The following is a 26498-nucleotide window of genomic DNA, read 5'->3' on the forward strand; positions in this document are numbered from 1 at the left end:
GTTCCAAATTAACAAATTAACACTTTTAACACACAAACCACACTGCAAGGTAATTGTGTTATTCATAAGCTAATTATAGAATTTATAAAAGACCTGAATTCATTCACAGAGGTTTGGTAATGTCACTCACATTTAAAGTCGCAGGAGCAAAGCCTCTCAGGCCTACTAGTAGGCCCAGCAAACGTCAAATGCAGAAATCTAAATGTGAGACCCACCCCCAACCCTCAGAGCCCTCCTGAGAAGAGCCTTGATGGCAAGCTTTGGACGTGGGGTAGAAACGGAGGTAGATTTTTTCCCCATCTTCTTTTACTTCCTCAACTTTGTTGTTCTGTCAGATTTGCAAACACTTAGGGGGAAAAAAAGAAGTCTTCCTTCAGGATGTGAAATTTGAGCTGGCACCTCTCCAAGTATCACTTTCCTTAGTGTAAAAGGGACATGATATTAGGACCGTCTTATGGAGGGGAGAGCAGGTGCGGATAGCTCTTCTCGGTTGTGCTGTTAGTATGAACCCTGCATAACCTATCTATTTCTGGAAGAGGGCTCTGGCTCAGGCTCACTTCTTTAAGTGACTTCTCATCTCTCTGGGCCTCAAAATCACCTCCCTGAAACGGGTGTCAGGGTTTCACTCTGCAATGGCACCTCCATCTTTCTCAGCCTGTCATAGACCAAAGCACAGAATGGTGGTAAAGGGTGGCTTTTCCTCTGGGAACTGGCTAGTTTCACACCTGCAACTGTGGCCCCGCCCCGCCCCTAACTCGCGGTGCGGGGGAAGTTGTGGGGCCTTCTGGACCGTGGACTACAGTTCCCAGCATGCCCCGAGGCCCTCTCGGGCCAAGTCTCGCGTGATGTGACGAGACCTCGGAAGGCTTTACAGGAAGGCTGCCGGTCGGCTGCCGGCCAGTGCTCCTTGGTTGGTGCCTGAGGCCTTCGGTGTCTCCACAGGCACGGCGCTGCTCGCACCATGGCTTGGGTCCCGAATGCACCACAGCGTCTCGTGAGACAGGGGTCCTCGGAGCCTCTTTAGTGCCGGAGCTCTGGCCGCAGGCAGCCCCGCGGCGGCGGAAGAACAGGTAACCAGACGGCCCAGGCCTGGCCCTCCTTGGGTCTGTGTCCTGCGGGCATACGGAGGGGCGTGCCCGTGGCCCCTCCACCGAGGCGCTGGCAGAGGGCCTCTCCGTGGCTCGCCCTCGTCCCCTACCCAGGGTCAGAGCTCGGCCCCACAGCCCCTAGCTTCTCTTGCCCCACCTTCTGGGAGGGTTGTCTAGTGGGACGTCTGTCTGATGATCCCCCTGCATCCCCGCACCAGGCCTGGTCTCTGCTTCCTCAGACTGGCCTAGCCCAGAAACCCCACTCCTAGCCCTCACCCCATGCCTCTGCCTTGCCCTGCCCTTGGGGAACCTTCGGCTTGTGCCAGGCCGCGGCCTTAATCTCCTTTTTCTTAGACTTGCGGGGTGGGAGGGGGGTTGGGTCAGACCTGGCCTTTCAAATCCTTGTGGCTTTGTTCTGTATCCTGTGCAGGAGCAGCGTGAACTCTGCGGGGGAGTGCGAATGGGGAAAGGGAAGGGGAAGGGGAAGTGGAAGGGGCTCTATGTGGGTCGGAATGCTTCCTGGACCCGGAGGATGCTGAACTTTGGTTTCTGCGATGTTTTTAAATGAAGAACTAACTAGTTTGTCCTCTGAGCTTTCAGGATAGAGGGTCAGTGTAGCAAGTTGAAAAGCAAATAACTTGGCTTTTTGAGGGCTTTTTTAAAAATATTTTTTTAAATGTTTATTTTAGAGAGAGAGCGCAAGCAGTGGAGGGGCGGAGAGAGAGGGAGACACAGAGTCTGAAGCAAGCGCCAGGCTCTGAGCTGTCAGCACAGAACCCCAGGAGGGCCTGGAACTCAAGAGCTGTGAGATCATGAACTGAGCTGAAGTCCTGTGCTTAACCAGCTGAGCCACTCAGGTGCCCCCAAGGGCTTTGTTTTAATTCCCCTGTAAAATGGGGGTGAAACTATCAGCCTTGCAGATGGGCCACTTATCTGTGACAGTGGACAAATCACATATATACATCTCCTGAGTTTTAGTTTCCTTCTTTTAAAATTATAGGGGATTGGGGCGCCTGGGTGGCTCAGTCGGTTAAGTGTCCGACTTCGGCTCAGGTCATGATCTCAGGGTCCATGGTTTCGAGCCCCGCTTCGGGCTCTGTGCTGACGGCTCAGAGCCTGGAGCCTGTTTCAGATTCTGTGTCTCCCTCTCTCTCTGACCCTCCCCTGTTCATGCTCTGTCTCTCTCTGTCTCAAAAATAAATAAACATTAAAAAATAAATAAATAAAATTATAGGGGATAGAAAGTGCCCACTTTGCAGAGTAGAAAATGCTTATGAATAGAATGTTAATGCTGGCAACAAAGAATGAGTTTAACCATTATGGTAAATAGCTCCTTGCTGTGGGTTAAGTTGTATGGACCCTGGGTCCTAACTTCCTTAAAAATGAAATGTTTATAATCACTCTTGCGAGGTTGTGGGGAATACGTGAATGTATAGGAAGGTGTTTGGCAGACTCTGAAGGGCTCTACCAATGCTGGTTGTTTGTTATTCGTAGAACCTCTGAAATGGATGGACTCTTCCCAAGCAGCTTTGCTAATTCACAGCAGCTGGACAATGTTCCTCATTAATACCTGTCTGTCAGCATAATCGTCACATCATTTCACTCTGGTAAGGTGACCTTTTCACCACGTGTGTCTTTGTCATATCACAGGTGTTAAGATCAGCCATGAGTGTGGTGAGACCTTTGACTTTATCCTTTTTTTTTTTTTTTTTTTTTTTAAGTCATCTTTGGCATGTTTGTATGTTTGTCACCCACCCATTGGCTCTTCAACCAAGGTTGAAGTGTGCTTCAACCTTGTGAACAAGCTGTAAAACTGTGTGCCTGTCAGAAGAACAGGATTGGAGCTATTCTTTTGTGTTCACTGTAAGAAAATGCCCTTTGTTATTTTTATTAGGTGGCAGGCACTCAGCTCCGAATTCTATATAGAAAAAGCACCTGGATCCCAGTCTTTCAATGGCTTCGAGACAACCAGAAGTGCCTGGTAAACTTAATTCTTTTTGATAAAGTTTTGTTTTGCCCTTAATGTTTTAAGCTAGATAGAAACCAATTTTTTTCTCAACCATATATTAATGGTTACTTTCTGCCTCCAGGCAAGTATGTAAACTTAATAGATTGACCTCGTTTAAATATTATCTTGCTAACTACCCAGCCAGGGTACAAACCCAAACCCTCACTCATAAGCGTACAGTCATTTCACTTAAGCATATACCAAATTTGTCACTTTCCTACAGATATCAAATAAGAATTCAGAATAAGTTGTGTAGTTCTAATAGTATGTACCAAAAATGACTGTACCTATCCCCCTTTTTTGAGGGGATGGCGGTGGGCAGAATGGAGGTCCGGGCAAAAAGGCACCAGCCTGATTTAAAGGCAGATTAAATTTGGGCAGTCGTGAAAACCCTCACAGCAACATCTAATGAGTCCTGGGTCTCTAGGGCAGTACCTTCTGGGTTACTAAAGTCATTGATCCCTCCTAGGACTGTTTTAGTGGGAAGGACCAGTGATTTTTAATCAGATCTGAATCCCTCAAATTTTGATTCTCAGTAAAGAGATACTGCCTGTCTTTCAAGGTTGCTGTGAAGATTAACATATGTGAAAATGTGAGTTAAAAAATTAGTGATGAATATACATGTGCTGCTCAATTTTTTGGGCTCTATCTGTAGGAATATATTTCCTAGTAAATTTTAGCTGACTTAGTATTATTTTTAGAAGGGCTATTGGGATGGCTGCTAAGAGGGGTCTTTAAGATACTTTGAAATTGCTCCTAAATTAGGTGGATTATTAGGAGTCTCCCCCACGTCTCCCGATGTGGATCTGTCTCTGGTCTCTAACATCATCAGTTTGCATTATAGTTTGTGTTTCATCATTGTTGTGATCACATAAATTCCCTGTAACCATCTGGGCTATAGGGTTGCACTCATTAGGTTAAAGTTTGAGTGTGGGGAGGATGGAGTGTTGCACATAGAGTGTGAGCACTGGCTTAGATCTATGATGCAGTCCCCACCTTGCTACCTGGGTGTCGCTTAAGTTCAATGCCTCAGTTTCCTGAGCTGGAAAATGGGAAGAATATCTGCTTAATGAGCATTAGGTGAGATGAGGGATGTAACTGCTCGGCAAGGAACGGTATTTGGTAATTATTATTTGCTTGTGTGTTTGTTATAATTGAGGTAATTCACATGCCGTAAAATTCCCATTCAAAGTGAACAGTTTAGTGGTGATTAGTATATTCCCATGGTTGTGCAACCATCCCCACCATTTAATTCCCGAGCGTTTCACCACCCCAAAAAGAAAACCTTGTACCCATTAGCAATCTCTTCTCATCTGTTTGATCCCAGTCCCTGGCAGCCACTGATTCTTTATTTCTGTGGACTTGTTGGTAATTATTATTAATGTTAATAATAATGGTAGCTGCTTGTTCCCCTTGCTGTTTAAATGAAGTGTCTTTGCTGGTTTGGGACTTCCTGCCATTGAAGTTGATGTCTTAGAGAGTTATGGTATGATTTTAAGCAGGAAAATGTCATGCTGAAGGTAGGATCTGGACATCAGTTCTACAGTGAAAGGATTAGCAAACAAACAACATGAACTTTGCTCCCTGGTCTGGCAGAACTGAGTGCCCTTGAAGTAGGGTGCCTGTGTCACAGTGGGACATTCCTTCCGCCAGTGAGTTCAGTGGACAGGAATGGCAGGATCAGCCGGCAGTGCTTTATGAGAGTGGTTGTCAACAATTTCTGTGATGGAAATTGGCTCTGCTGTTTAAATCACACAGACTGCTCAAAACTAGAGGTGACTCTGGACAGGAAATGCTTTAATTATATCTTTTTAAAAAATATATATTTTAATGTTTTATTTATTTATTTATTTATTTATTTATTTATTTGTTTATTTATTTACTTTGCGGGGCGGGGGGCGGGAGGCGGGAGCCAGAGAGCAAGGGGGGACAGAGGATCCAAAGTGGTTCTGCTCTGACAGCAGTGAGCCCGACGTGGGGCGCGAACTCATGAAACGTGAGATCATGACCTGAGCTGAAGTCAGATGCTTAACCAACTGAGTCACCCAGGTGCCCGTAATAATTTCTTATCATGGCACTCTTGTTTTCTTTGGTAGAGTAGGTAAAGAAGGCAGAAGATCTGCGGTTGTGCCCCAGCTGGCTACTTTCTGTATGAGCTTTGCCAAATCACTTTACCTGTAGGCCTTAGTTTCGTTATCTATCAAATGGGAACAAGAACTGCATATCTTCAGTCCTACATGAATTGAGAGCCTTGGCTTTGCCGTTGGGTGGCTTCTGTGGCATAAAGAACATGGCTTCGAAATCAGGTTTGGGTTTTGATTCCAAACTGTACTTTGAAGGTGTATGACCTTACTCAGGTAATTTTAAATTGAAGTTTGTTTTTCTGCTCCATAAAAATGGATTAGGGCTTCTGGATGGGTAAAGTGGAGAATTCAAAGCATCAGGCATAAAGGAAGGATTTAGTACTATTACCTTTCCTTGAATGGATTAGCTATTCCAGAACAAGCTATTGCTCTGTCCCAGAAGGAGAGTGTTTCAGAGCTTTCCTGCCTAAAGATTAATTTAAAGATACTAGTATGTTCAGCTGCTGAACTCATCCTGACAGGTATCTCTGTTCTTAGCTCTAGAGCCTAGTGGGCCTCTAGGCAAGATGTCCCTGCCCATCGGGATGTACCGCCGGGCATTCAGCTATGATGATGCCCTCGAGGACCCTACGCCCATGACTCCTCCTCCATCGGACATGGGCAGCATCCCCTGGAAGCCAGTGATTCCAGAGCGCAAGTATCAGCACCTCGCCAAGGTATCTGACTCCACTGACTGCTTCTGGCAAGCCCAACCTTTTCGTTTTCCTTCGTCTGTTCCAGAAGCCTTCAGTGGCTCTTGGCACCCTTTGAATTGGGTAGCCCCCTGTATGTTCTCAGTGCCTCAGCTGGAGTTGGTGGGCCTTCTTTTTTTTATGAATTCAAACTAGAATGGCTGTGTCTTCTCTTACCTGAGACTCTGCTGTGTCATCTCCCCGCCCCGTGATCCGACCATGCAAATTATTTAAGATTTCTTGCACTTAACGGGTATCTTATGCCTCTAAGTCTTTGCATCACACTGCTGGGATGTTTACAGTCCCTGTCCCGTTTACAGCCCCCGTCCTGGTCTCCCACCCCTCCTCCTACTTCAGCTGCCCGATAACATCTTAGCTCAGACATCTCTCCTGGGAGAGTTTTCCTCCATCCTGCTGCCCTTTGAGCTCTCTGCTGTGCCCCTGTCATAAACTTTACGTGATTTTTATCACCTTCCATGAGGTTCTTGAGGGCAGGGGCCATGTCCAGTTTTATACTCCCGTCTGCAGTATTTAGCAGAGGACCTGGCGTGAAGTAGATTTCCAAAAAAGTTTTCATTGAGTGATTAGGAGAAAAAGTGGCTCTTTCCTGAACACATGCTGTGCTTTTCCTCATGCGGTTCCTCCTGCCTCAGATGCCTCTTCCCATCGCTATCTTCCGTAAGGGCGCCTCCTTCCTAAGGCCCACCTGTCACACACACACACACACACACACACACACACACACACACACACACACACACACACACATATAACCCCACACACACCTCGTTGCACCTTGATCTGCTCTCCAGCCCTTTTGTGTAGTTTGGCTTCATAGGTTCTCACATGCTTGTTATAGACCTGTTTCCTGACTGCAGGGGCTGCGTCTCCCTCGCTTCTGACTCTCCAGCCATCAAGAACACAAGAAAGGTGGTACTGTTGCCCGAATAAACTAGGCCTGCCAAGTTCACATGAGGCCATTTAACCTGCAGCTAGTTTCACTGAACTTTGAGCTGTGTGACAGCTCAGGGCCTGGCAGGAAGTGCACAGTACGCATCTGCTTAAGCAGACCTGGGTGTGAATCCCGTAAAGGTCTATGTACTAGCAATGACCTTGGGAACACAGCTTCATCCCCGAGTCACAGTGTCTTCATCTGAGAGATGAGAATACTTTATGTCATGGAGGTGTTGTGGGGGATCAAATAAAAGAAGATTAAAAGGCTTGACACGTTAGGTATGTATCTGCTACTGTGACTCCTGGCTTAACTTTCATTGGGTAGAGCTGTATTTGATCGTTCCTTTCCGATGAGGCCCCCAGCCCACCCCCTCCCACAGGAAGCTCTCAAAATAGGGAGCTCCGGTCTACAAAAGCGTCCCCTGCAGCTCTGGGGGGAACGCCCTGGATCAGTTATCTACTGAAATCTGACCCAGTCATTTGTGAAGGAGAAAACATTTAGTCTAGAAAGCACAAGAGCGCCAGGGGGAAAGGGCCTGGCAGCCTGGCCTCAAGGCCAGAGCAGCACACTCGGGGGACAAGGGCAGAAAATGGGTCTGGCTTCTGATGGTGCTTTGAAGGGCCACACCCTTTCCGTCCTAAAGGCTGCTGCTTACTCCACTGGGCAAGGGATGGGCTCCCAGTTTTGTAGCCTGCCCCAGCTGGAAAAGTTGACAGTTTGGAACAACTGTTCTCTCAAAAGAAAGCTTGATTTGACTCATTACATGCATTCTCTCATTTGTCCTGACTCCCCGTGTCCAAACAGTCAACCACGCTCCAAGTGAGGAAGTAGAGGTCCCTTTTAGTCAAATAGGGTTACAGCTAAAAGCTAGAAATCCCATTTTGTAACAGGGATGCAGCATTTCAGTACTTTCTTCTGCTCTCCTCCTTTTGGACCATCTTTCTCCTCAATTCTTTTGGAGAAGCAGAGAATGAAGAATAAACCCAGTTCTCTTCTTCCTGGTAGTCCTGAGCATGGTGTCTAGATTACAGAAGGTGGCATGTCTCAGCTTTCTCATGTTAAAGATTAGGAGCTATTTATTTATTTCTTTATTTACTTACTTACTTACTTTATTGTCAAGTTAGCTAACATACAGCATATACAGCGTACTCTTGGCTTTGGGAGTAGATTCCCATGATTCATCACTTACATACAGCACTCAGTGCTCATTCTAACAAGTGCCCTCCTCAGTGCCCATCACCCATTTTCCCCAGCTCCCCCGTCCCCATTTTTGATTTGTTTTAAAGACCATTACTTGAACCGTTAGAGCAGTGGGCATCAAACTGTGGTCTTGGGCACTAGCGGCATTAGCATCACCTGGGAATTTGTTAGAAACATGATTTTTTTTTTTTAATGCTTATTTACTTTTTGAGAGAGAGAGAGACACACAGACAGAGACAGAGTGCAAGCAGGAGACAGGCAGAGAGAGAGAGGGAGACCCAGAATCCAAAGCAGGCTCTAGGCTCTGAGCTGTCAGCACTGGTGCAGGGCCAGAACTCATGAACCGTGAGATCATGACCTGAGCTGAAATCAAGACTTGGATGTTTAACCCGACTGAGCCACCCAGGCGCTCCAGAAACATGAATTCTTGAGAGCCCCCCCCATGCCTCTCCCCGGACTCGTTGAATCAGCTCTGGGGTGGGCCCAGCAATCTTTATTTAACAAGTCCTCCATGGGATTTTGATGCTCAGCAAAGTTTGAGAACCACCTAGCAAATGCAGTGATTAAACAAAAGCCAGCATAGTGACTGGGACATGGTCAGGGCTTAGTAATGTTTCTCCTGCATTCTTAGGGACACAATAGTATAGTATATTGTACAGACAGAGGCTGGGAAGGTAGAAGGCCTCAAATCTTCAAATTCTATTGCTTTTTTTATTTTTTTAAAAGTTTATTTATTTATTGAGAGAAAGCATGAGCATGCACAAGCAGGGGAGGGGCAGAGAGGGAGGGAGAGAGAGAATCCCGGTGGGCTCTGCGCGGTCAGTGCAAAGCCCGATGCAGGGCTTGAACTCAGGAACCGTGAGATCGTGACCCGAGCCAAAGTCAAGAGATGCTTAACTGACTGAGCCACCCAGGCGCCCCCGGCTTTCCCATTTTTATAAATTCAGACTATTCATATAATGTCTTTGTGTGTTTTCACTGTGGATAATACATATGTAATTGGGTGGAGATAACCAACCCCCTTTCAGATATTTCCTTACCTGTCAGGTGAAAGGTATTTGGGTAACTTCTTCCCCAAAGGACTAAGTTTAGGTGTGTGACTCCCCTGCCCTGCTCAAGCTCCTCCTTACCTTTCTTGAACAGGCGGAGGAAGGGGAGGCCAATGTCTCCTCCCCTGCCATGACCATGTCATCGGCCACTGACAGTGTGGACAAGGCCCCTGTGGTGAAGGCTAAAGCTACTCATGTCATCATGAATTCTCTGATCACAAGTAAGCACTTTTCATCCTTAGAATAGAATGAAGTAGGGGCGGGGAGAGTTTGGGCTTCCTACAAGCTAGCTGTGGGGGATACTGCAAACTCCCATGCCTTAGCATGGCATGTCCTGACCGTGCCTGGCCCTTGTCAGCTTGGCTGCTGAGGCGTCGGTACTGAAGATCATTTAAATGGAAGGTTTGCCAAATATTGAGCATCTCAGTTGATTTGGGTGCATCCCTGCTGATCTGCTGATACAATCTGATTTTCCCATATCCATTAGTGTGGCGTCGGGCCAGTTAGTTAACTCTCGAGACTGTTTCCCTCTCCGTGAGATGAGGCAGCTGGTTGGTGGGCTGAGGGGAGGTGTAGCTGGCCCCAGTGCTCAGTGGCTGGGAGCTGCTGCTGCTGTGGCTGTCTCAGGCCGTCCTGGAGATGCTGACACGCTGAGGCATCTCCCACCTGCCCTGCGCTACTACTACTTCTTGTTTTTAATTGAGAGGCTCAAAGTTGTTTCTCTTCCTGGACCTGAGGCAAGTTTGGTGCCTCAGACATCTTTATCGTCTTAGGAATGTGTGGTTTGTGGGTCTAATGAGACCAGAAATGAGAGCTAGCTTTTTTTTTTTTTTCTTCTTTCCCTTTTAAAACCTTGTAACAAATTAACTAAACTTTTGGTTCTGAGGGCCCTTCTAGTTGCTGTGGGAAGTTAATTAACGTCTCTGAGATCCACAGCTCTGCTGGTCAGCAGCGGCTCTGCCGAGCACACAGAGCTCCTTGGTAGGCTCGGCTTTGAAGTTGGAAGCTTTTGTTTACCTGCTCCAGGAGGGCATCCGCTTGTCTCAGGCAGTTCTTGGAGAATTCACCTAAGAACCCAAAGTCCAAACTCCTCCTTGGACTTTTTTTTTTATTCCTACATAAAGGCACTGTTTGAATCAGCAACTACCACTTGTACTTTGCCAGCTTGAGAAGGTATCGTGGCAGGCGTTAGAAAAGCTTAGTCATTGTCTTAGCACAGTATTAACTTCTTTATTGATGATCCCATTTCTCACCAGTGCAGAATGTTGTTAACAGCCCAGTGTGCTCCTGTCACTCAGATACTTGTTTGGTTTAGTCACTTCCACTTTTGAGCAAGTTTTTATGTAATCACAGGTATAGACATACCATTCTGTTTTGCCCAACTAATAATGCCATGAACTTTGCTGTTGTTCTAGTCTTAAATTTAGAAAAAGCAACAAAAAACCCTCTGCATTTAAAATCCTGGTGTTAGTGAACTGTAATTCATTAAATCCTTTCCTGCTTTTAAAATTTTCAGGTGGCCACCTGGCAAAATTGGAAAACATTTTTATGCATTTGTTTTCCTTTTGCTTCTATTTCTGATGATAATAAAATAGTTTCTTAGAAGGGGAATGGCTAACTCATAAAGGACATCTGGTGTCTAGGCTTTTGGTCCCCAGCTGCCACATTCCTGTATGAAGGGGTGTGTTTTGTAGTGTGTGTACAGATGAAGCAAAAATGCAGCTGTCAGTCATACCGCAGATTAACTGATTTACTGATGAGATAAACGGGTCAGACTGACCTAACACTGAGTCTGCCTGTGTCTTCTGCCGGGCAGTGTGATGGCTGATCTCACACTTGAGACACGTGGGATCAGCAGACCTTGGCTAGGTCAAGGCATGTTCTCTGTGGTTTGGATCTACTTGGGACCTTGCTGCCATCCGGCCTAAATGTGGCCCGTTTCTTTTTGGTAGAGGTCTCTGTGGGAGTAACGAGGGTGGGGAGTCTGGGGAAGCTCCACGCTTGGAGAACTTGCACCACTTCTGAATGTCAGCTGCCTTCTCCATGTTGCATTTCTAAACACAAAAAAAACCGTCCGTGCACAAATAAAGGAAGGTAAGGAGTGTTTCCCTGCAGGTGATCCGGCCGTCCCTTTAGGAGTAACCTATTTTAGTTTGGTGTGAGGGAAGGCTTCCTTCTGGTTAGAGAACTTTTGTATGAGGTTCAGCATTGCTGCCGTGATGCCCGTCTGGGGGACCCCTCCTCCTCAGATGGTCAGTGTGGTCTCTTGCTTCTGGGGAGAACAGCGGACATCTGTGTAGATCTCCCCCAGTTTGTGGTGGGAGAGGGGGATGGGCATGACCATCATCTCCTCTGTTCCCAGAACAGACCCAGGAGAGCATTCAGCGTTTTGAGCAACAGGCAGGGCTGAGAGATGCTGGCTACACACCCCACAAGGGCCTTACCACCGAGGAGACCAAGTACCTGCGAGTGGCAGAAGCACTCCACGTAAGCTCGTCTCTTAGGAACGTTAAGAAAGCCCTCCTCACTCATAGCTCGAGATGTGGCTGTGTGGCTTACAAGTTACCAGAGCAGCCAGCCGGGGGTTGTGGAGAGCAGTGGACAGAATTGGGTGAGCGTTTCAGAACTGGTTTAGTCCCACCCGTGGTGGCACTTTCTGGTTGAGAGCTCCAGAACTCTCAGCCTCTGGTTTCTGCTTATCCATCTGTAAAGTGGGGGTATCTGCCTTGTTGCCTTGTGGTCAGGGGGATCAGATGAGACTCTGAGCTTACACACATGATGTGTGTTGAGCACGTTATGAACAGTGGAGCGGGTACTTTGTGTACCAGAGTGACGCTTTGAGGGAGAGAAGAGAATCGGACAGTCTCAACAGTTTAGCGGGAAAGGAACGTTATGCTCTATGTTTAATTTATTTTTAAAATTTTATTTATTTTGAGAGAGACAGTGAGTATGAGCGAGAGGCAGAGAGAAAGAATCCCAATTAGGCTCTGCACTGTCAGCACGGAGCCCGATGTGGGGCTCAAACCCACAAACTGAAATCATGACCTGAGCTGAAATCAAGAGTCAGGCACTTAACCGGCTGAGTCATCCAGGCTCCCCTAGTTTTTAAAATAGTAAAATCACAGGTAGAATTGAAATGTTTTTGCCCTTTCATTTCTAAAATTGGAATGAATGAAGAATAATTTCTGATGAGGTTAATGACTAATTGTATGAATGACATAGTTTCAAGGGATTTTCTGCCGGGGACTACTAGGTGGCACTTAATAGTGCTTTGTGATCTATGAAGCACTTGGATTCACTTAGTCTTTGTATTAATCCTTGGAGGTAGATACTGTTCTCCATATTTTATAAATGAAGAGACTGAGGCCCAAGGTCATATATGTAACCAGTCACAGTACTAGAACTCAAAGTCTCCTGATTCCCTATTTCCCGGAGTTTTTCCCCCCATATTCCGAAGTTGTCTGGGAATCTGGTTCCTTAAGGGGTCATAAGAGGATCATGATGCACCGTATATGGTACTGGTGGCTTGTGGGTAAGGATATAGGACATTGTTGACTGTTTGCGTTTTGCAGTGAGCATCCCAGATGATTCTTTGCACCCTAAGTTTAAAAACCACTGCTGTAGGGCATCAGGGTTGGGTTGGTGGCTCATTTAATCTCTCAGACAAGGCAGATACTTCTGGAGAGGGGCACTGTCCGTCTTTGAGAACTTTCCAGGATAGGTGTCAGTCAGAATTCCAGTTGAGCATTTTTTCCAGTTGGCTGGCCCATTTTCTGCATCTTGGCCACAGGAGTAGAACGTGAGGATGGCTGAAATGCCAGCTTACATAAATTGACATGTTGAGTGTGGGAGAACATTTAGACATGCTCATTTGTTTGGAATGTAGCTTGGGCTTGCTAGATAATGGCGCACAGAGACCGTGGTGGTGGAGCGGGCCTTGATCTAGAAGAACTGAAAAGTAGACTTGTCTCTCCCCTCCGAGACGGCTAGTCTGCATGTTAGGAGCCCAGAGTGACTTTCCCCAGTGAAGGGAAAGGGGCAGGCTCCACATAAAAGCATTTAGCTGGAGAGGAGTAGCATGCCTGAGTCTTGGCTTTGAGACACCGGGAATGGCAGGGCTTGTACCTGGTAGGAGAAGCAGCATGAGTGTTCAAGGGCCTCCTTAAAAGGCCGAAAAGGCCTATAGCTTGTGTTCTGGTTTTTCACTTGCTGGCAAGTGGGAAAATTATTTCTCTGAAAGCAAAAGCTCTATTGCGGTATTTAATACAGAACTATTTGAGATATGTTGCAGAATGAATACATTCTCCTAAAGATGGAATTCTGTCTAGTACGGCAGAATCAAATATCTGTTCTATAATCAAAATTATTCTACCTATTAATGTTTTTCCTTTTGCCTGAGGTTAAAGTGTGAACCAAGTTATTTATACCCAAACTAGCCGTTTTGTATTTGCTGTCATTTAAAAAAAGTCCCTTCTCACCCATCTGAACAGAAATTAAAGCTACAGAGTGGAGAGATAACAAGAGAAGAGAAGCAGCCGGCCTCAGCCCAGTCCACCCCCAGCAGCACCCCGCACTCCTCCCCTAAGCAGAAGTCCAGGTGAGCCCTTGCTGGGAGCCTTTCGTGCTGCCTCGTGCTTCCAGGAAGCTAGTGCTGCATGTGAAATTGGAGCTTAAGCCTGTGGTTTCAGAGGGAGCCGGGGGAGCTGACAGTTCTAGTCTTTTCGCATGAGGCGCTTCTAGAGGTGTCAGAAGGGGATATAAGGATATGCTTTATTCTTTCTCTTCCAGAGGCTGGTTCACTTCTGGTTCTTCCACAGCCTTACCTGGCCCAAATCCTGGCCCCATGGATTCTGCAAGTGGGGACAAGGACAGAAACTTGGCAGATAAATGGAGCCTCTTTGGACCAAGATCCCTCCAGAAGTCTGATTCAGGTAAGGCAGCTCCTTCAAAAAAAACCAAACACCAAAAACAAACAAACAGAAAAAACCCATGTGGATGGCATTTTACCATGTATATTGGGAGCTGCTACTAATTTTGAAATAATTTACTTTTTGGTTTACTTCCATAGGAGGTTTTGCCACCCAGGCTTACAGAGGAGCCCAGAAACCTTCTCCGATGGAACTGATCCGTGCCCAGGCCACCCGCATGGCTGAAGATCCAGCAACCTTCAAGCCACCCAAGATGGACATCCCAGTGGTAGAAGGGAAGAAACAACCGCCACGGACCCACAATCTCAAACCCCGTGACTTAAATGTGCTCACACCCACTGGCTTCTAGAGCTCTTTGTGTTCCAGGGACTCTGGATAGAGGATATCTTGTATCCAATTCTCTTTTTACCTTGGCTTTGACATAGGAAAGGTTTCTTTCTTTTTTTTTTTTTTAACCTCTTAAACCGAGGCTAGAGCTGGAGATATAATTAGGTTTTGAGGAATGTTAGCGCAAAGCTTATCCTTGTGTGGAAGAAGCCATTTTGTACGGTTTAAAGTTAAATCCCAGCAGTGATGTATGGGGGACCTCATTACCCATTTTTGTATCATTTACCTTAGACAAGAACTTTGATCACTGCTTACTAGGTAAATAATGTTTGTGTTGGTCCAGAACTGGGGCTTCTTGATGTCTTTACCACTGTCAACACGTGTGCATGGAGAAACCATGAAATAGATGTGTTCACGAGCTAGTTTAGACTTTGGCCCTCTTGACTAGTGTACTTCTGTGTGTTCCAGCCTTGTCCGTGGGGCACCTGAGATCTATTTGAGCCAGACTCGGCAGGGACCCCTCTCCCTATGCTGAAACCGGAGCGTCCTTGCCTTTCGGTAGGCCTTACAGATCATGTCATCTTGCAGCCACTCATCGCCGGAGCGCCTCTTTGGCCAGTGCTGTTGGAGGGATGCTTCTCTTATGTGTCACAGAGCAAACACTAGTCTTGCATATCCTTTTTTGCGCTTTGAAAATGAGAGTAACTCACAATTCGGTTGAAAACTTCCTAAGGGAGGAAATTTAGTGTACTGGTTTGGTATAGATAAATGGATGTTAAACTTTTTTAGTATGGAAGGTGGTACCTACATTTAGATTATAGTCATTGAGGTTCATGTGAAACCAGTGTCACCCTATTTTGAATTTTTTTTTTCCATTTTGATTTTCTTGTTCAGGCGAAGCATAAAACTTTTTTTTTTTTCTGGGAGGTAGAAGAATTTAAAAATTTTCTATATGAAATCATTGTCCCCCACAAAGAGCTGCATACTTTTATAAATATGTAAGTTACTGAGGAACATTTATTTTTCCTCTCACCATGTATATGTTCAGTCACTGTTCTAAACACAGTCTCAAATTCCCACTGTTTTGTTTTATTTTGGATAGTGTCCTGTCTCCATAAGGACCTGGGCTGACCTTTCCATAGAGAAGCCCTGGAGTCTAAAATGATCAGAATAATTAATTTATTTGTGTCTTCTGTTCTGTATGCTTGTATTTCTTATTTGTTTTGACAATAAAAATCCTTAGTGCTTTCTCAAACGTGGATAGCTTTTTTGTTTGTTTGTTTTTGGTTTTTTTTTGGTCCTTTTGAGAGTTGTTATTACATTCTGCCTACTCGCAGTCATAGAACCTAAGCATGGAAAACTTGCTCTTTTGAAAAACCAGTGCCTTTTTATTGGATCCTTTTAACATCAAATTATTTGTAACACATTCAATCCTTTTGTTTCTGCTGCCCCCCTCCCCCCCCGCCCCCCCCAGTACATTAGATCTTAACAGACTGGCCACAAAGTCAAATTCATAGGCAACATAACAGCTCTAAAATAGGATGTTTGTGTTCCATCAGGGAGAAATGAGTAGATCTTTCTCTTTCGAAACAGGTTATCAGTACCTTGAATGACATACGTTGATGTCCAGAATTTGTTCAGCAGAGGGATTCTTTTTTCACATATTGAGTGGAAATGGTAAACACATAGTGCATATAGTATTACCTGTTTCAAAAAAGGTATAAATAATTTATTAAAAAATATATACACCTTGTATATTTAAGCCATATTCGAGAACAGGCTAGGATAGGATATCAAAAAAAGATATTTACTAAAGAGTTAGAAAGTCATTATAACCTACAGATAAATAGATAGGTTTGGTCCTCTAAGATTTTTCACTACTTCAGATACTTTTAGAACTTCCAAGTAGTTGGAGATAGAGTTCGGGAGGTATTCTTGGTGTTCAGTGCTTAGAAGGACCTCAGGGGCTGCTCCAGTTCTTGGGAGGAGGCTCTGCATCGGGGTTCAAGTCGGCGGCATAGAAGAGCAGGAGCTTCAACAAGTGCACCTTGTCTTGGAGCTGCGGCACGAGCGGCTCCCCCAGCATCTGGACCAGGCGGCTGCGGAAGGCCTCGATCTGCTTCTCCACGTCCACCACCGTGATGTCATCCCCCTGCTGGGGCTTGGGCTTAATCCTTTTGATGATTAAGTCTTTTCGATCAATCACTGAACTCCGTAAGTGCTCTGCAAGAGGGAAAAAGTCCACTGAACTGTTCTGAACTGCTTTGAACTCCCCTTTATGGCTTAAGATGAAGTGCGATTTTAGCAGGTAGGGTCTGGGCAGAGACTGGTTACTGGGGTACGACTCAAAGGCTATTTGAGGAACTGGGGCAACTCCATTTTTTTTAAAGTTGCTTATTTATTTTTAATATTTATTTATTTTTGAAAGAGAGAGCGACAGCGTGAGTGATGGAGGGGCAGAGAGTGAGAGAGACACAGAATCCGAAGAAAACTTGAGGCTCTGAGCTGTCAGCACAGAGCCCGATGCGGGGCTCGAACCCGTGGGGCTGGAACCCGTGGACCATGAGATCATGACCTGAGTTGAAGTCAGATGCTTAACCGACTGAGCCATTCAGGCACCCCTTTTTAAGTCAGAGAGAGCGAGCCAGCACGGGGAGGGGCCCAGAGAGAATCTTAAGCAGGCTCCACATTCAGCACAGATCCTGATACGGGGTCTCGATCCCACAACCCTGTGGATCATGACCTGAGCCAAAACCAAGAGACGGATGCTCAACCGACTGCACCACCCAGGCGCCCCTACATGAAGAATTATGATGGTGCAACTTACTCTCAACTCAAGTATTTAGGTGGATCAACAGATAAACCAAATGTGGCAAAATGTTAATAGCTACTAAATCAACATAAAAGGTAAAAATAGGTGTTCATTGAACCTCTCTTTCAACCCTTCTGTAGGTCCAAAAATAAAAACAGGGAAAAGTAAAAGAGGTTATAAAGGTGGGTCATCCCAATGCACAGATCAGCCCCAACAGGATTCTGGAAGCCCGTGGAGCTCAGGCAAAGCAGCACAGGTCAGGCTAAGGCAAATGGATCGAAGAGAGCTCTGAGCACTTGCGGACTCCCGGATGCACCAGTGTGCACTAACTAGAGCATCATTTTCTCGATCTCGTTTGTGAAAAGGGGATAATGGCATCTCTGCCAGCAGGGTTATTAGGACCGAACTACCTTGTACCCAGAAGTTTGGGAAACACAGAATAAACTTATTTTTAAGCAATGTATTAGGTTACATTTTCAAATAATATGCTCAATATGTTTCTCCTCAACCTTCAGATAACTTTCCAGGTAAAGTCCCTCTAAACTTACGGCACCAGGCCTAACTGTAATATGAAAAGAAAGTACAACAAATACAACAAATGGAGTGTTCAAAAAGGTAACACAGGAAGCAAAACTGCCTTGAGGTGTCATTTCAGGGCCCTTTCAGCGTTCAATCAACAATTCCAGCAAGCACCTACTATGCATCTGGAACTGGGCTAGTTTCCAGGGATACAGTGGAATTAGACTTGGGCCCAGCCCCCACGGACTGGCATTCTACTTGCAGAGATCCTGACAGTAAACCAGCCGTCAAGAACAACTATAGTTTTGGTGAGTACAATCAGAGAAATAAATCAGATGCTGTGATAGTGGCACTGGGGGAACGAGGGAAGCAGCCCACTCTAGTCAGGGAGGGCCTCTTAGCTGAGTCCTGAAGGGTGAGAAGGAGGCAACTGCAAAGGCCTAGGGGAAAAGCAATTCAGGTGACGAGAACAGCAGCTGTAAATGCCCCGAGGCAGGACAAAGCTTGTTCTGAGAACTAGAGGTAAAATCTGGGTAGTAAGGGAGAGCGGTAAAAGAGGAGACTGGAAGGCAGTCTGGACCACAGAACAATGTGGAGTTTGGCCTTGAAGAGCAAATGGAAGTATCTGGAGGGTTGTAAGCCAGGGAGTGTCCTCCATTGTATTCTGCTACTGGTGGAGAATGGTTGTAGGGGGGCAAAAGCCTTTTAGTAAAATGTGGTTTTCTGAAGGCGTGTGCTACTCTGAAAAATACGAAAGTGATTTGGAAAAAATGGAAAGAACTGGCTGAACAGAGGCGGGGAGAGGGAAGACTTGGGGTGGGAAGAAGAGTTTGGAGTTCATTAAGGTAATACAGCACATTCAAAGAAGCAAATGTTAGCTGTTTCCATCCAAACACTATCCAAGGGGGAGGAGCTCTCAGCCAGTGGACTTCGGCCATTCTGGTCCAGTTGGCAAAGGCCTTGGATTTTATGCTTCAGTAAGCATGCTTTAGTAAGTCTTATATCAGAGGCTGCTGGGATTACTGTGTGAGGTGATTTATGTAATGGGTTCAGCACAATACCTTACTCAAGATATTTTGGCTGGTGGTATTATTATTATTAGTTCCTGGATCGGGTTACTAGGGTTAACTATTATTATTTTATCATCATCCTCCTCCTCACCCTCATTATCGCCATCACCACAGGAATCTCCAACCTAACAGTCACACTGAGCTTTTTATCTTCTTTACAGATCTTTCTCCATTTATCTCCATGTCAGTAATGGCAGAACCCTGGAGTCAGCCTTCAGACTCAGTCACCCAAGCCCCGTCAAACGGATCTTCAAAGTGCTTCTGTTCCATCCACTGCCTTCCCTGCTGTACCACCCACGTCCTCGCCACCATGACCCCTTCCGGGACCTGCCTGGTCCTCCACCAAACTACTTGCCACACACCAGGCGGAACAATCTTATGCAAAACCACTTTGATGGCTTCTCTTCACTCTTGGAATCAGTTGACATTCCTTAACGTGGCCCAGAAGGCCCTTTGTGCCCTATCTACCACTCTAGTCTCATCTCGCGCTATTCTCCCGGCTCTCTACATTCCAGTCTTTTTTTTTTTTTTTTTTTTTTTTTAACATTTATTTTTGAGACAGAGAGAGACAGAGCACGAACGGGGGAGGGTCAGAGAGAGAGAGAGGGAGACACAGAATCCGAAACAGGCTCCAGGCTCCGAGCTGTCAGCACAGAGCCCGACGCGGGGCTTGAACTCACAAACCGCGAGATCATGACCTGAGCCGAAGTCGGACGCTTAACCGACTGAGCCACCCAGGCGCCCCTCTACATTCCAGTCTTACTAGTGTGTTCTGTGTTTCTTGGACTCACTAAGCAACCTCTTGCCTCAGGGCCCTTAGACGTGCTATTTTTTTTTTTTTTCTGGAAAACTTTGCCTGATTTGCCTGCTAACACCAGTACTTCTTATCTCAGCTGAAGTATCACTTCTTCAGGGAAGCCTTTGTGGGTCCCTCCAAAAATAGATTACGTCCTCCTATTTTATGTACTTCTCTTTTCCTTCAGAGCACTTATGTTAATTGTAATTATATGTTACTTGTGTGAATATTTGTGTAGGATCAAATCTTTTCACTAGACAGTAAGCTCTGTGAGGGCAAAGGCCATGTCGGTCTTATTCACTGAAGTATTCCCAATGAGCCAGGCACACAGGAGGCATTTTGTAAGTATTTGTTGCCTGCATGAATATATGAATTGAACTGATCTTGCCTGCATCTGCTTTTCTCCCCTCTTTGGACAGGGCTCCTTGTAGGAAGGCTGTATGTGTCTCTCTCCTCAGAATGAACTGGGATCGGACTTCTGCGGGCCATCCCGCTAACCTGTCCAGCCAAGTGGAATTCAGAAAAGCATGTGTTTTTCTTCCTTTAAATACTGTATGTTTAAATTCCTAGCATTCCTAGCTTCAAAATAAGAGGTATAAACTATTCACAAGTGTCAGGAAAACTCATGGCATAAAGCAATTTGTAATTGTGCTGAGGCTCAAACTTGAGCTGCATGGCTCTGTAAGTGGGGGTGTGGTGGGACGGGTTCTCTTAGCCAGACAATGTGAGCTCATCTGGCACACCAGCATCTCGGTGGGGCTGCTCTGCCTTGAAATATTTACAAAGTGTGGGGCTTCAGGATATACTTCTCCCCAAGGTCAAGGGTTTGTACAAAAGTAATTTAACTATGTACAGACAGTTTAGAAAATGGGGGCTGGAAATTCCTTAGAATCTCACCTTCTAATCTCACCCAGTGATTTCACAGAATAATAATTCCTTCCAGTGTGTTTTCACTGCACACAGACTGGGCGACAGACCTTTGAATCCTGGCTCTGCACCTTAATTTTCTCTCAGCCTTTGTTTCCCCATGTATAAAAAGGGGATGATACTCTTCTTTACCAGGTTATTGGATTATATAAGCCAGTCTGTGTGAATTTACTAGTCTTCCTTCTTCTCTTCTCCCATGCTAAGATGTTCCCCTAAACAAGGCGCAAGCTCCCCAACCTCTTCCCTTCTTCTCCTATCCGTGGAGCTGGACAGCTCAGGCTGACCCAAAATGCCCTCAACATCGTCCTCAGACACTTGCAGAGGGCAGAGATGATTAAGGAGCCCTCACAGGAAAAAGCCTCCTGACAACGATACCGAACATTTCAGGGTACCATTTAGCTGTCTTCTTTGGAGGACATTGTTTCCAAACTATTGGTTCTAAATATTTTTTTTCTCCTTAACTCTTGGTCTCCAAAGAAAGTGGAGAGAATGTTAAGGATAAAATAGCCCTGGAATACTCCATTTATTTTTGGTCAACATACACTGGTCTAAGGCTTTCCTCTCCTTTCTTAGAAGCAGAAGAATATTCTGTAATGAAAATGGATTCCTTGGGTGGGAGGTGGGCTAGAGGGGTGATGGGTACTAAGGAGGGCACTTGTGATGAGCACTGGGTGTTGTATGTAAGTGATGCAGCACTGAATTCTACTCCTGAAACCAAAATTGCACTGTATGTAAACTAACTAAAATTAAAACAAAAAAACAAAAAAACCCCAACAAAATGGATCCCATGTCCATCTTAAGTCACTATTGCCCAAGGCCTAGCTGTATTCCCTGAGAAGCAGAACAGAAGTGAACAAGCATGTTAAAGGTGAACTTGAAATCAACCCAAGCTGCTTTAATATTAAACTTTCTGCTTGATCTCCAAAAGAACAATTATGTAAACCTTGATGAGGCTAAGTACACATGGAATTTGCCTTTGGGGCTTTGTCCTGAGAAGGACATGCACCTTTCTTTGAGGTGCTCAATAATGCACAAACTACACAACTACAGATGTCAAGGCCTTAACAATGCACTTTTAAGTTTCAGTTACAAGAGCCTGAAACACAGAAGACCTTGCAGCCTGCTCCTGGCTGGGCAAACAGGCTGAGAGTCAACGAACATTGACTGTGGGCTTACTATTTTTTCTCACACCTATTAACAATCAGTGTTGAAAAGTTATATATTACCATCCCCATTCCATAGAAGGAAGAAAATGAGGTCTAGAGACAAAGTTAGCAGAGTAAGTAGCGGAGTTGGGATTCAAATCCAGACCTTCTGTCTTAAGTTCAGTGCTGTTTTTTTTATTTCTCTACAACAGTTTCCTCAGTTCCAGGCCTGAGAGGGTATAAGGACCAATTGTACCTTCCCAAGTGCCATTACTGAGCTAAGATCAATCTCAACATGATCATGGCAAGTAAATATAAAATTTGTATTACATGTAAATTTATATATTTGTGTATATTTACGTATGAATATATACTTTCCCTCCTGTTTGAGAATAGTTGAACATTATGCATTTCTAGCCTTTAATACTTCAGTCTGGATTTCCTAAGACCCAGGACATTTACTTTCATAAGCCAGGATCATTATCAAAAATAGGAAGTTTAATATTAATATAATGTTATTACATAATCTATTTACATTTCACCAATTGTCCCAATAATGTACTTGATAGCTTCTTTTTTCCTTGTTCAGGATCCAATCCAGGATCATGCTTTACATTTAGTATTAATCTGGATTCGTTTCTAATCTGGAAGTTTCTTGGTCTTTGTTTTTAAGACACTGGCACTTTATTTATTTAATTTTTTAATTTTAGAGAGAGAGAGAAAGTATGAGTTGGGGAGAGATGGAGAGGGCAGACAGAGAGAGAGCAAGAGAATCTTAAGCAGGCTCCATGCTCAGCGCAGAGGGGATCAATCCTATGACCCTGGGATCATGACATTAACTGAAATCAAGAGTTGGATGCTCAACCTACTGAACTACCCAGGTGCCCCAAGACATTGGCATTTTTAAGGAGTATAAGCCAATTATTTTATAAAAGGTCCCTCAGTGTGAGTTTGTCTGGTGCTTCCATGTGATTAGACTCAGGTCATGGGTTTTTGGCAAGAACACTACATAAGTGATGAGGTGTTCTTCTCAGGGCATCATATTAAGAAATGTGTTTTCTTGGGGTGCCTGGGTGGCTCAGTCAGTTGAGCGTCCGACTTCGGCTCAGGTCATGATCTCACCGTCTGTGAGTTTGAGCCCCGCGTCGGGCTCTGTGCTGACAGCTCGGAGCCTGGAGCCTGCTTCGGATTCTGTGTCTCCCTCTCTCTCTGTCCCTCCCCTGCTCATGCTCTGTCTCTCTCTCTCTGTCAAAAATAAATAAACATTAAAAAAAATTTTTAAAAAATGTGCTTTCTCCTCTAAAAAGTTACTATCTTTCCTTTTGGAATTAATGATATCAGTTTTCCCAAGGGCCTTATTAATCTTTGGCCAATAAAATCATTCTCATTCGAAGGAGCTATTGATTATTTTCCTTGTTGACATTTGCCTCTTGAGCGTTAATTAGTCTGACTCTCCTGGATCCTCATTGATCACTGGCTTTGCCAGGGCCTTGAGCAAACCTATGTTCGCAGACTTTAGAGTGTCTTAACAATTTCTGCAAGATGTGTGCTTTTAGCTTGCCACTGATTTGCTCTGGATTTGCATCATACTGACAGATGCTTACAATGTCCGCAGTCAATGAGCAAATGACCCAACAAAGACTTTGCAGTGACAGGCTAGGGTAAGATGCCAGGGCTAATCAGATCATTCCAAAATATTTCTCATGTTATAATGACATCTGCTTACCTATACAACCTAACAACTGCAATGACCACTGGATTATCTGCCATTACAAAAATATGTGAATTCTTTTGACTCACAGCGGTGATTCCAACCATGTCATTCCTTCTTCCTTATAGTTACAACCAAGGCACAATGCTTTACTTAGGCTAACAAATTAGAATCACCTATTAACTTCAATTCATAATAATGACCATTGTGAGGCTCCTACACCATCTTATTTGTGAACAAATGCTCCTTACCTCTTAAAACATGTTGATAACTGGATAACAGAAACTGCAGATGCTCAACCAGTTCATCCCACGTCTGCCACTGGGTTTTATCCGACTGCAGAGAAGTAAAAGCAGGTGGTAGTAGATGCCTTCCTCAATTAGAAGCTCAAGGGTTGGGGAGAAGGTGTTCTAGGCCTGACCAAAGCAGGGAAGCATGTACCTGGCACTTGAGCAGTGATGTGGAATTGTTCAGAAAGTAGAGGGCCTGGGCCAGAGACAAGGGCAGGCGGGTGGGAGTCTCGCAGCTGTGAAGGAATATGATTTCTAACACTTTGCAGCGCAGAAGGTGGCTCTCCATCGTAGTGAAGAACATCTCTCTGTGTGGAGAACAGAAAGGTTAACCATCACAACTACTTCAAGGAACACATACCACAATTCCCCCTGAAAGTGCTAACGTTTGTCCTAAAGCAGAGACGGCTAAGAAGGAATACGACAGGGGCCTACAAAGTCACAAAGCTTGTGGACAGGGCAGAGGGGGATTTGTTCATGAATTAACCACTGCCAGAAAGAGGGAAAAGTCTTTGACATTTGGGAAAGATAAGTTGAGGACAAATGAAAAAGGATAACTTCATACTGTAAGAGAATTCATATGAGATAAATATTTCTGAGTGTCCACAGTGTGCCAGGTACTGTTTGGCCCAGCAAAGAACATCAAGGTAAATAAAAGAAGGTATTTCTCTCCAAAAGCTGACTGTTGAACAAGGGCAGACGGTACGCGACGGGAACTTAAATATAGCGCAGGGCAAGCGCATGTGTACGTGAGCTGCCTGTGGTGCTCCAGACACACAAACAGGAGAGAGTACGTTTGGTCAGGGGACTCCGAGTGGCCTTCTAATGGAGGAGGAGGCATGGGACAGTGGTCCAGGAAGAGCAAAGAAGACTCAAGGCAGGAGGCCTTTCTCCAGAGAGGAGAAACCTGGACAAAACGAATAAAGTAAAAAATACACAGCTGTGGGCACTGCAGCCTCTTAAATTTCAAGTCCAGGACTTGAGAGTCCCAGAGGGCTCTTGCCCTTGACTCTGTCACTCTACCCAGTGCAGGGCTCGACCAGCAAGGGTGGGCTCCAGAATATTCAAAGTCTCAGAGAGGGAGGGCTACAAAATGACAAAACTTCCTGTGCTTCAGGAAGGTGAACCAAGCTCATTGTTCTGAAAGCAATGTCAGCTTCTAGAAGAATGGTATAAATCTCAGATGCATCTGCTCCAAGGTGTTTTCTTAAAGGTTTGTCAGTCCTTGTCAGGTCTGTCGGTCACAGCAGTTCCGGGGAGCAGATAGCTCATGAGCACTTAAGGAGGTGCAGCTGTAAGGAGCACGGGTAGCCCTGATCCAAGAGCTCTTTCTCCTGTAACATCTTGCCCTTTGTAGTTTTGCAACATCTGGAAAAGTAGGGGGTTCTTCGTGCCACTGCCATTTATAAAAAGGATAAAGCACAAAGAGTTTATTATTTTAATCTTCTTTTTTCCCTTTCCCTTTGCTTTTGCGTCAGGCACATATATTATTTGTATAAAAGCAAAATGAATATTTTTTTTTCTTTTTCTTTTTTTTTCAACGTTTTTTATTTATTTTTGGGACAGAGAGAGACAGAGCATGAACGGGGGAGGGGCAGAGAGAGAGGGAGACACAGAATCGGAAACAGGCTCCAGGCTCTGAGCCATCAGCCCAGAGCCTGACGCGGGGCTCGAACTCACGGACTGCGAGATCGTGACCTGGCTGAAGTCGGACGCTTAACCGACTGCGCCACCCAGGCGCCCCGCAAAATGAATATTTTTAACCTTTGCTTCTTACTATTCAAAAGTTTAAAAAGTCAACAATAATTTGTGACTATCCATTTTATCTCTTTAATGATTTGAAAATCATTGTACATTTTCTCTGACACATTTTCTTGATATAAGGAACTCCAAATGATTACATTTGCAAGATAGTTCCCAAATTCTTTTTAAAGTCCAATCTGTACTGTGTATTTGCCCTATTTCTTTCACAAGACAGTTTTCCTATTCAATAACCTTTTATTTCAAACTGTATTTTCTCTTCTAACTTTGTTTGCAGGGCTCGCGGTTGTCTTGGTTTTATAATCCACAGGTGGCAAACTCAGAGATATACAAAGGACAAAAAGATCATTTTCATGCATTGGCCAGAGTAGGAAATGGAGGTACAATGATCTACAGCAATTCAAATTTGAATTTCAAAAACAAGACGTACATAATGAGTGACTAGGTAGGTGGGGACTACTAGCAAAGAGAAATGGAAACCTTAAAAATGAATCAAATGGAAACACCAGATCTGAAAAATATAATATCTGAAATGGAAAAAAAGAATAAAAAAGACACCACTGCTTAGGCTTAACAGCAAATTGGGCACTGTGAAAGAAATGATTGGGAATCTTGGAGCCTATCCAAACTGAAACAGAAAAAAAGAGTCAAGACACAACAAGGCAAAACAACACCAACAGAAAACACCAGAATCTCAGTGATCTGTGAAACAGTGTCAAGCAATCCATATATGTACTTGAATCCCCAGAATAAGTTGAGAGTTTGGGGCAAAAAAATCCTGGCCAAAATGTTACCGAATTTGATGAAAAACATCAACTCACAGATTTAAGAAGCTCACTAAACCCCAAGCAGGATAAATGTAAAGGAAACCACACCTAGGCATCATAATCAAATTGCTGGAAAAAAAAAATAAAGCAGTCAGAGAAAAAGACACACGATATATAGGGGAACTGCAGTAACATGTTCTAAGAACTTCTCATTAGCAAACCACAGGAGAAAATGGAACAACTTTAAGATAAATGAAGAAAAATTACCTATCAACCTAGAATTTACATCAAGTAAAAACACCACTCATAAATGAAGGTGACATAAAAACA

The 26498-nt window shown here is 44.7% G+C and overlaps 2 protein-coding genes across 5 annotated transcripts in view; one reads left to right on the forward strand and one right to left on the reverse strand.

Moving 5' to 3' along the window:
• The first annotated feature begins 859 nt into the window (after nucleotides 1-859).
• KIAA1191 (KIAA1191 ortholog) lies at nucleotides 860-15629 on the forward strand. 2 transcript variants are annotated; one of them, XM_007085509.3, is made up of 9 exons: nucleotides 860-1070; nucleotides 2583-2695; nucleotides 2983-3069; nucleotides 5718-5896; nucleotides 9210-9336; nucleotides 11478-11602; nucleotides 13606-13712; nucleotides 13904-14046; nucleotides 14184-15629. In XM_007085509.3, exons 3-9 carry the CDS (start codon nucleotides 3042-3044, stop codon nucleotides 14390-14392), a joined length of 918 nt encoding a protein of 305 aa, XP_007085571.2. In that variant the 5' UTR covers nucleotides 860-1070; nucleotides 2583-2695; nucleotides 2983-3041; the 3' UTR covers nucleotides 14393-15629. The 2 variants fall into 2 exon arrangements, with proteins under 2 accessions (XP_007085571.2, XP_007085572.2); XM_007085510.3 differs by lacking the exon at nucleotides 2983-3069.
• Nucleotides 15630-15731: 102 nt separating this feature from the next.
• The window catches only part of SIMC1 (SUMO interacting motifs containing 1), an 82490-nt gene continuing 71723 nt past the window's right edge, over nucleotides 15732-26498 (reverse strand). Inside the window, exons 8-10 of one of the 3 annotated variants that reach the window (XM_042991909.1) lie at nucleotides 23792-23948; nucleotides 23602-23686; nucleotides 15732-16074 (exon numbers count right to left, since the gene is read on the reverse strand). In XM_042991909.1, coding sequence (XP_042847843.1) covers nucleotides 16028-16074; nucleotides 23602-23686; nucleotides 23792-23948 — 289 coding nt within the window. In that variant the 3' untranslated portion in view covers nucleotides 15732-16027. Of the gene's footprint in view, nucleotides 16594-23601; nucleotides 23687-23791; nucleotides 23949-26498 lie in introns of those variants that run through there. The other 2 variants (XM_042991905.1, XM_042991917.1) reach the window with 2 other exon arrangements.

The sequence above is a fragment of the Panthera tigris genome, chromosome A1 (assembly GCF_018350195.1).
Source record: "Panthera tigris isolate Pti1 chromosome A1, P.tigris_Pti1_mat1.1, whole genome shotgun sequence".
In the NCBI taxonomy this organism is placed as follows: domain Eukaryota; kingdom Metazoa; phylum Chordata; class Mammalia; order Carnivora; family Felidae; genus Panthera; species Panthera tigris.

Excerpts from the sequence above, each read along its gene's own strand:
- KIAA1191 (XM_007085509.3), top strand. The coding sequence starts at position 3,042 with ATGGCTTCGAGACAACCAGAAGTGCCTG. Across the intron at positions 5,897-9,209 it reads AGTATCAGCACCTCGCCAAG|GCGGAGGAAGGGGAGGCCAA; the intron begins GTATCTGACTCC and ends TTTCTTGAACAG. Across the intron at positions 13,713-13,903 it reads TCCCCTAAGCAGAAGTCCAG|AGGCTGGTTCACTTCTGGTT; the intron begins GTGAGCCCTTGC and ends TTTCTCTTCCAG.